The sequence below is a fragment of the Trachurus trachurus genome (assembly GCF_905171665.1).
Source record: "Trachurus trachurus genome assembly, chromosome: 4".
In the NCBI taxonomy this organism is placed as follows: Eukaryota; Metazoa; Chordata; class Actinopteri; order Carangiformes; family Carangidae; genus Trachurus; species Trachurus trachurus.
This window is the reverse complement of record NC_139898.1, coordinates 2210255-2220848: the sequence shown is the minus strand read 5'-3', so window position 1 is coordinate 2220848 and position 10594 is coordinate 2210255. Positions and strand designations below refer to the sequence as shown.

At 38.7% G+C, this 10594-nt stretch overlaps 1 protein-coding gene across 1 annotated transcript; it reads right to left on the bottom strand.

Annotated features, from left to right (window-relative positions):
* Positions 1–441: 441 nt before the first annotated feature.
* glulb (glutamate-ammonia ligase (glutamine synthase) b) lies at positions 442–3589 on the bottom strand. The gene is made up of 7 exons (XM_083969850.1): positions 3475–3589; positions 2900–3082; positions 2622–2783; positions 2119–2265; positions 1531–1658; positions 1231–1430; positions 442–1150 (listed from the first exon to the last, which is right to left on the bottom strand). Exons 2-7 carry the CDS (start codon positions 3063–3065, stop codon positions 832–834), a joined length of 1122 nt encoding a protein of 373 aa, XP_083825976.1. The 5' UTR covers positions 3066–3082; positions 3475–3589; the 3' UTR covers positions 442–831.
* Positions 3590–10594: the final 7005 nt, after the last annotated feature.

Genomic DNA, 10594 nt, shown 5'->3' with positions numbered 1-10594 from the left:
GTGCCATGGATGAGCAAAACCCCTTTAGACACAGCAAAGTCATTCTGCTCACATGTGAGTGTCACTACCCTGACAGTAAATGATAAGCCTGTTGAAAGTTCTTAAAAGGTTTGACCTGATACTAGTTTTCTAATAACAGTCTGGTCTGTTCAGCTGCTTCAATAAGTAGAAGGATGTGGTGTTTGGTTGTCTAAATGAAGCACCGTTTGGTAAGTATTACAGTGTAGTTTTCCCTTCATGCTGGTCACATTTCTTTAGATCGGGATCAGCTGAGTGTATGGATGTTACAAACAGGTTTCTATTACAATATGATGCAAATCAGGACATATTAGGGACTAGAGATGTAAAAATGTTAGCTTTTTTTATTAAAGATTTTTTGCAAGTGACATTTCCAAGTGAAAAAACAAGACAAAACAGACATGCATTATTAAAAAAAAAAAACATACAAAAGTAGATTGGCTGGCTTACATAATGACCTCAACTATGTGTGACAGAGGCCGAGAACTACTAAAAACATTCAGATGCCTTTGGGATCCTTTATGTCAGAGGTACGAGATCAACAGCAAATCCTGCTGCACTTAAGACAACTTAAGTAAAAAGTTAAACTCATTACAATAATGTATTTCTATACAAATGATCAACTACCATGGCAGAATTCATCACTAACGATCAAGGCAGTGTTTGTTCTCAAAGAAATTCTGCATAACCGAATCAGGAATACCACATTATTTCATCGGTCAAGTTTAAAAGATAAAAGTTCAATTTGTTTTACGACTTGAAATAAGACAATGCTGAATACAGTACTGATAATGACCATTTGTTTTAGATTGTTCATTTGGAGTAATCTGTGCGTTCCTCTCCCTCTTCTTTCAGTAAACATGTACGCACTAGAGACTCGGTGACGCTGTAAGGGTCGCAGTTAGCAGATGGACGGCGGTCCTCGAAGTAACCCTTCTTGTCCTGCGCCACAGAGCGAGGGATGCGAATGCTGGCGCCGCGATTGGCTACGCCGGCCGAAAACTCCTCAATGTTGGAGGTTTCGTGGTGACCGGTGAGGCGTCTGGCGTTGTCCAAGCCACCTTTGGGATCGTAGGCCCTGATGTGATGACTGTGTCTCTTTGACAGCCTGTCGATCGACTCCTCGATGACTCTGTGAGGAACAGATGAGGATTAGGATCACGCTGCTCTCAAGCATTCAAAATAACAACACTGTAAAAAATTCATCCTCACTTCAGTCCTCCGTCCTCTCGCATTTCTTTTGTGCTGAAGTTGGTGTGACAGCCGGCACCGTTCCAGTTTCCTGTAATGGGCTTGGGGTCAAAGGACACCACCACGCCAAAATCCTCACACACCCTGTGGAGGATGAAGCGAGCAACCCACAGATGGTCCCCCATGTTGATACCTTCACACGGCCCAACCTGGAACTCCCACTGACACACCACAAGACATTATTTTTAACTGATTATTCAACTTTTTTTTTATGGTAACGTAACAATCATGCCTCTAGAAATGCTTTTTGCTGGACAGTACCTGAGCTGGCATGACTTCAGCATTGGTTCCACAGATCTGAACTCCAGCATACAGACAGGCTCTGTAGTGGGCCTCCACTATGTCCCGTCCATACGCCTTATCTGCTCCCACTGCACAGTAATAAGGCCCTGATCGAGGAGAGAAACCACATATTAACACTCCAATGACTCTTGCTATATCTAATGCAGAAGTGTCAAACTCATTTTAGTTCAGGGGCCAAATTAAGTGCAATTTGATCTCAAGTGGGCCAGACTGGTAAAATAATAGGATAATATCCTATAAATAATAAGAACTCTAAACTTTTCTCTTTGTTTTAGTGCAAAGATGTGCACTATTAAGATGTTTACATTAAGGAACTATCCTATTACAAAACATATGACCAACCTGACATTTCTTGAGAAAAACATGCAATTTCAACAACATAATGCCTCTTCTGTCTTCTATGTAATTTTTACATCTGGTAAATTCATCCCGCGGGCCGGATTGGACCCTCTTGCGGGCCGGTTTTGGCCCCCGGGCCACATGTTTGACACCCCTGATCTAACGTATAATATTTCAGCAAACACTGAGGCAGCCAGAAACACTCACCTTGTGGACCGGGGAAGCCGTTTGAGGGCCAGCCGAAGGGATGTCCGTCCATGCCCAGGAGGGTGTACTCCTGCTCCATACCAAACCACGGCTGGTTATTCTCCACCATGCTCATGATCTGCTTACAGGTGTGGCGCAGGTTGGTTTCTGTTGGTACAGCATCAGATATTCAACTTCAAACAACTTCATTAATCCCACCAGGGGCAATTGATTTCAGCAGCTTGCACAGTCCAAAAAAAAACACAGTTCACACAATAAATACATATAAAAGATAAGGTAAATAAATAGAATAGGATGCCAAGGATACAGTGTTGTCAAAGATCAGTTGAATGAGTGAATAAATACATAAGTTGCACATATTTAACCAATAAAATGCATGGTAAGAGGAATAAAATCATTATAAAGAATTTAAGAGGCGAATAGCAGAGGGGATAAAAGATTTTAGGTGCCATACTGTTAGCAAGCCATCACTTCAGTTCAATCGGTTCTGTTTCTCTGCTCACCTGCTGGCTTGTGGTTGTATTTGAGCACTTCACAGAGTACCAGCTTGTTGGGATCTTTCCTGAACGGGTCCCTGAACATAGTGACGGGCACCAGGAACATGTCGCTGTTGGAGCCCTCTGACTGGTAAGTGCTGGAGCCATCAAAGTTCCACTCAGGAAGCTCTGACAGAGGAAAACAAGTGGAAACAATAACTGTCTATTTCAAAAGCTCAAATATCAACCAATTGCACTGCTGCAGCTAGATGCTGTTATTGATCATAGTAGCAGCAAGAACCTACCCTCAATCGCCTTTGGTTCAGAATCTAAAGTTCTGGTTTTGCAGCGTAGTCCCTCTCCAGAGCCATCTATCCAAATGTACATGGCTTGGACTTGGTCCCCCTGAGGGAGGTCCATGTACTGCTGCTTAACAGCTTTGTTCAGTTTGGAACTTGCTGAGGTGGCCATCTTCTTGACCTCAAATCCTACACAGTGAAGAGAACACACACACTAAGCATCACACACACAATCTGGATGCACATGATCAGATAATATACTCACACAAAAATCACATGGGGGTCAGAACATAGACATTATTAAGGTGAATGCTACTAACAAGGGAACTATACAATAGCAACTAGTGATTCACACAACAACCTGCTCATCTATTGCTCTGATTCAAATGTCTGTGAGACAATAAGAAAAAACACTACCGCAAGTGACGTTAAATGTCATGTACACAGGAAAATAATCTAAAGTTTAACATTGGAATAATAAGTTAAGACAAAGAGAAAGTTTCAGCAGCAGCCTATACACAAACAGGAAATGCAGCCAGCAACTGTGTCAGAGAGCAGCTGAGTAAAAGCATCAATCTCACCTGATGTTAAGTATAGAAAAAGATGAAGAGCTGACAGGCGTCACCAGATGTGTGGTCGTTGCGGAGGTATCTATTGTTGTTGTTCATTCCTACTCCTCTCTCGGCGTCTTCGGTGGATTTATAGCGCTGCAGAGCATCCCCGCCGCCTCTGATTGGCCAGTAGAAAACGTGATCAGACCGTGATGAGGGCGTGTGGGAGAGTCACTGTGGTAAATAACAAAGGGGGAACACCCCCCCACCGAAATGCCTGTTAACTTCCACTCATCGTTTATATTAATATAACATTATGTCAATAAAACAGTCTGAGGCGAAACATAATGAAATACTTTTAAAAACGACACAGGCGAGGGGAGAAAGACACACATGCAGAGTAACCATATAGAGTCTATAGGTGCTGATAAACAAGTCGTGCGCCCCCTAGTGTCAAGTAAGTGACACTAAGAGAAGCTTCTTATAAACAAGAACAGTTTGTTCTCAGAGGTTCAGATTTTAAGTTGAGAGCCCCATACACTACAAATATACATTCATCAGCTTCACTAGAGCACCGATTCCAACTGTGTCCAATCACAGGCTCTTTTACACAAAGGTTTTACATACAAATTGAAGGGATTGTAAAATGTTGCATATGAATGAACATAGTCAGTGAGCCTGTGATAATTCTCATTTGTCCAGGTCTTAGTTATCTCAAGACAAATTAAATCAAAAGCAACTGGACTTGGTTATTTGTCTAGGAAGACGTTTCACCTCTCATCCAAGAGGCTTCATCAGTTCATGTGCATCTGACATATTCAGTGATAGCTACATAAGCAGATTCATCATCATAATAATAATAATTGTGTGTACTACTGTAATAATATTTTGTGGGAACTGGATTTATGCCATTTGCATATAGACTCAGTTGTCACATGTTATTCTATGTTGTCATGTATTGATGACACTGTGGGAATCAAATCTTTTTCTGCATATATAATATTCACTAGACTGCTCTGCCTACACAAGTTGTCCCCAGGAACTCAACTTCACATCTGAGCTCTCCCAGAAAGTGATGATGAACTTGGATTGCAATAACATGTCCTCAAATGTCCAAGCACTTAAAGTTAATATGTTCCGGTGGACAGTGTGCCTTTTGCATTTTGGCTTGTTGGTTATGGCCATTTTGATCTTGGAACACATTTTTTGCCGTAGCTGGATGATTGCTGTTGAGAAACATGTTTTCTTTGTTCCAGAAAGGACTGAGAACAACCAATACTGCAATAGGTCTTACAAACAGTGGGGGATGAACCAGTTACCAGTGTGAACCAGTGTTCAGCAGTAACAAAGTGCAACCGTTTGTGTCTTTATTAGTGATGATGCATTGTTTGCCAAATCATTGTAAAATGCAGTTAGTAAACTCTTAACTGGATACATCTGTTCACTCTGGCTGGAAGTAACTTTTGCATTTTACTAGAAAATTGAATTGGTGATACATACGTCTTAACAAGCATATTCCACTATGTTTGAAGACTACAGTAGCCTATTTGTTGGCTGACACCACAATGCCTCATTTATAATAGTAGCCTATCATCACAAATTTAACTGAAAGCAAAAAATCAGTTGCTGTGATTTTGAGATTGTGACTGACATTTCAATTTATTGTTGAACACAACATGTCTGTACTTGGTTTTCTTGAATAAAGTTTTGAGAACCGTTCTTGTGTTTTTACTCTGAGTATCTGTGTAGTCTAATCGGTCATAAACAAGAGATTACGAGTTACAGGGCACATTTGTGTTGTGGTGCGCAGAGACGAGAGCTGGGACACCCCGATCTTCCAAGGTTGGTTTTCAGCCAAGAGATGTAATAAGTGATACACACGTGGAAGGCAGAGAGCCTCCATTTCTCCCTCATAACAAGTTCATTTTTCATTTATTAAACACATTAGATCACATATACTCCAAAACTGTTTAATTAAGGTAAAGATGTAGCTAGTAGTTAGGCTACAAATCCTGCATAGTTCCTCTTTCAATGTGAATTTACATGTAATTAATACTTATCTGATATGTGAGAAGTCTTTATTGCTGACTGTATGTGGGCATATGCTGTGTGTCATATGACTGACACCAAGGTTTTTTCTTTGCTCAGCAGACACCCAGTTCCTTGAAAACAGGTCTGTGAACTTGAAGCTGGTACAGCCACTCTAAGCCCTGGTATAGTCATTGTTCATTGACAGAAGTAGGTCGCCTTCCATAATGAGAGATAATCAGATCGGTGCATAACGTTACAGATGTGTTTTCACTTGTCTCACAACACGTTCTATACAAGGATTAGTCTGTATCTTAAGGGCACTTGAGTACGGCAGTTTCAAGTTTTATGTCGTGTTGATCAACGAGCTGCAATGGTTGGTGGCGGTTTTCTGTCAGAGAAAGGTGACTAGTCCATTATGGTTTGAATAGCTATACAGTTGAAATGTAAATGATACAATTTCAAAAAAATGTTTTAATTGGTTTCCCTCTCTGATATTTCCAGTTTCATTTCCAAAACTATATTCCACTCAGTTCAAAATATAATATCTGAAAATATTAATGTCCCTGAAGCCTGAATGTTATGTCCTGTCCATAATGTAATAAAAAGGAAAAAATATCTTAGTATATAGCGGTGAAAACATCTTTTTAGATAGGCCTAATTCAAATTATTAAAGACTTTCTCCACTTGCTTTAAATGCTTTAAACAGGCATCTCATTATACCTAAAGGTATGGCAAACAGTGACATGCAGTACATTCAGTCATTTTTAACATGTCTAAACCTTCAAACTAAAAGTAGCATAACAGATGATTTAAAGGTTTGAGCTGCATTGCACCTGCATGAACTCTTCTGTCAGTTCCTTCCTGTCAAGTTCAGCGTTTTCACAGCCAGGACACCCATCGGCCTGACAGTGTGTCTGTGTGCGTCCAGCAGCTTTTTGTTACTTAGGGGCCCCAGCTGCTGACCTTTTGGCAGTATCTCTAAGGGCTCTGAGATCCAAGCCAGTGGCTCATGTAAAGATGTGCTACTACACTACTAAGACCTTCCTACAGGCCACAGGATGTGCATCACCCAGATGGAATTTCCTCATTGACACATGTTGTTTCTAAAATGTTTATTCAAATCAAACCTATACACACTCAATGACATGAACATCTTAAAAATAATAATAAAATAGCAATCTTCTTAAATGATGGACAGTGTTCTCCTTGTGCTTGTCATCAAAAGTAAATGAGATCTGTGGTCCCATTCTGACATCTAGTGGTTAAAGTGGAGAAGAGCAGAAATTGTCTCCTTGTCTTTGCCTGTGTAACTGGGCCTGACTTCAAGGATAAAAGGCCAGATTGATAATCTACGTGAATGCTTTACAATTGAAATTGGCATGGAGAAAAATAGTAATGTTATCGTCAGCTGTATTTATAGAGCACCGGGGTCAAGCTTTGATGCATTCAGTGAGTGGATGGAGAGTGCATTTTCAAAAAAAAAAAGTAATAAAACTATTTTTGTGTGTGGGGATTTCAATATCGACATATTAAACTCCAATAAACACAATACTACAGATGAATTTATCAATACAATGTACAGTATGAGCCTATTTCCAAGGATTACTAGACCCAGCAGAATTACATCTCATTCTGCCACTCTCATTGATAATATTTTCACTAATGACATTTCATAATGACATTTCAATCAATGACATAAGTGACCACTTGCCAGTGTTTACAGTTAATGATATCAGGCTCAGTAAAAAGCCAAACAGTATATAGACATGACGAGGTAGCCATCATGCTCAACACACTAAAAAAAAATGAATTATTGGAGTATAATTGGGATATGATATACAGAGAAAAAGATGTTGACCTTGCATTTAACAAGTTTCTAAGAATATTTTCCTCATTATATGATAAGCATTGTCCAATTAAGAAATATAACAGAAAACTTGTCAACACAAATTGTCCTTGGATTACAAAAGGTCTACAAAATGCCTGTAAAAAGAAAAATACACTTTACAGAGATTTCATAAGACAAGAACTAAAGAGGCAGAATATAAATATAGAAATATGTTAACTGACATTATAAGGGCAAGTAAGAAAGATACATACACTACAAGAGGAGATGATAATAAAATTAACATGAAAGGAATATGGAAAATACTAAACAATATTATAAGAAATTGATCTAAACACAATAGTAGCCTAAATATTTCATTGATAAGGATATTGAAAATTATAAGATGAAAGATGTGGCAAATAGTTTCAATGAATTCTTTGAAAGAGTGGGACCTGAGCAACATCCCTGACTCAGGACTGATGAGCATCTATTAGAGAGAAATCATTACTCATCGTTTCTTCAAGCAGTGGATGAAAATGAATTTTGAATATTGTTAAAAAAAAAAAAGTAAGAACAAACAGTCCTCTGACTGTAATGATATAAATATGTCACTAGTAAAAAAAAAAAAAAAAAAGTCATTGGGGGAGTTTCAAACCCATTAACATAGCCTACATCTGTAATTCATCATTTCAAACCGGTTCATTTCCCCAAAAAATGAAAATAGCTATAAAGTCATACCTCTGTATAAGGAACAATCATTCTTTCACAAAGACCTGTCTCCTTGCTACCACAATTCTTCAACTGCAACTCTTCAACAACAGATTGGACTCATTTCTAGAAAAGACCAAAATCCTTGTAGAGAATCAGTATGGGTTTCGGTCAAACTGAACAACATCACTGGCAATAATAGAGGCAATAGAAGAAATCACAAATGTCATAGATTGCAAGCAATATGCTGTTGGAGGCAAGGCAAGGCAATTTTATTTGTATAGCCCGTTTTTACAAGCAGTTTGTCTCAGAATTTTTCTTTAATGTTGCAGAGCTAAAATCTGCTTGTCTGTATGTATGTTAGTCACTAGTTTGCATCATTTTAACACATAATGATTGTTTGGTCCGTTCTGTAAACAACGTGAAATGAACGCTGCAACAGTTGTAACACATGTTACAATTGAGACAACGGCAGAAATTTGCAAACACAGCTCGAATAATTTTGCTCTTTATTTGCTTTCTTTGTTTTACAGAATGTCCCAGCAAAGGACCAAGAAAAGGGGGATGATAGCAGCGGATGTGCTGAAGGCAGCACTCTTCAATCATCAACAGGAGGAGAAATGTTATGTTGTGTTGGTTCTGTTGTGTAATTTGTAGGGTGATTTTTTTCAAATCTTTTAATGTGAACACATTTTAATATTTTTGGATGCTGTGTTTATGCACTTTGTTCTGTGTGGTATGTTCTTTACAGTTTTACCTTTAAGTTGGTAGCCAAATGTTGCAGTTGTACCTTTTAAAAATGCACATATTATAATGTTATTTGCAGATGTAGACCTAGTCTGACCTTGAAATGTAAGAGGCTAACCTATCTGGTTCTGTCTGAAGGCAAAAGTTATTATTATAACAACTACAAAACATCACTGCAGCCACTGCAAAAAAGAGCAATACGGATCATTCACAACGCTGGCTCAGGACAAACTCATTATTTCTACAGTCCAAATTACTAAAATTTACAGACATTGTGGATTATCAAACAGCTCAAATAATGTTCAAAGCTAAAAAATAATCTATTATAAATAAATATACAGAAATTATTCAGTATTCATGTGGAGAGTTATAATTTAAAGCAGAAGTAAGTGATATTTTTGTGTTAATATAAGTCTTAAATAGTTATATCTTCCGACAGCAATCACTTACATAGAGTGTTTGGTCTGAAACACGGGTCTCTCAGTCCCTCTGCTCTGCTCTGAGCCGAAGAGAAAACATTTATCGTATCCTACAGTTTTTATCCAATGAGGAGAGAGAACGGCATGCAGGGCTGTGTGTGCAGCCAAGGGACGCCGTGAATGTGGCGACGCACGCAGGGACGAGGACTGTTATGGTGCGTTCAAGGAAACTCGTAACTCCTGTTTTTCCGAACTGTGAAGTTGTATCAGTTTGATCTGGTACGGGTTGACGGGTCGGAAGTTACGAGTGGCCGTTATAGTGACTTTCACAGGTAAAACAGGTCGGAAAAACATGAGTGGGTTGCCTGAAACGCTACAAAGTCGTAAGTTGTGACTTGAAGCTGTAATTTACGATTTCAAAAGCCTGCCTGGAACGCAGCATTAGCGAAAACGACCGGATCGCTTACTTCTGCTTTAAGGGGGGAAATTAACTTTAATTTGCACAAACAGGGTTTTGTGTTTCAGTCAGCGGGGTGAGACTATGGAACAAGTTCACTATGGCGTTGAAGCAATGCCCAAACATGAACCAGTATGTATAGTTGATGTATGTATGTTTGTATGCATGGAGATAGATGTGTGTATATGGATGTTTATGTGGACATGTATGTGTATGTGTATGTGTATGTGTATGTGTATGTGTATGTGTATGTGTATGTGTATGTGTATGTGTATGCATGTGTATGTGGGTATTTATGTGTAGGAATAATTTGTATATGCAAATTATATTCTTGTTTTTGTAACATAAGCCAGGTTTAGGTAGTTATTCATTATTTAAGGAGAGGGGGTGGGAGTTTATAAGTTTTACTTCTTACTCCTTTTCGAATATGTATTTCTATATCTCATGTTTGGTCTATTGTTTTTCTGTTGTGTTTTGCAATTGGAAACGGTGTAAGACACAGTATGACAGAATCCTGCTTTTGTAAACTTATTAAAGTGAAATTTCAGGTGAGATCAGAGTGGTACACAGAACAAATCAAAGTCTCCCTCTTTGCATGAGGCATCCACTTTTCACCACAGGGTGGCGCAACTACTCCACCTAACAAACAGTTCTCTTACTCTACTGAAATACTGTTGACCAAAACATTTGAGGTAATAGATAGTTAGATCATGTTTTTTCTTACAAGATGTTTTTATGGAGGTTGTCAGTCTGGACATGTTCAGAGTTTAGTGCTGAATTTCCTCCTCCTCCTGTAACACGGCTGAGTGAGAATGGATCATTCTAAATAACCCACTGAACTTCTCAATAAAAAGATTTTAAAAAGAACATTGTGGATTTTTTTTAAAAGTGAATCACATAAAAACAAATTGTGCACTTGTAATTGCACATATTTGAGAACAGAAATATTGGCCTGTACTG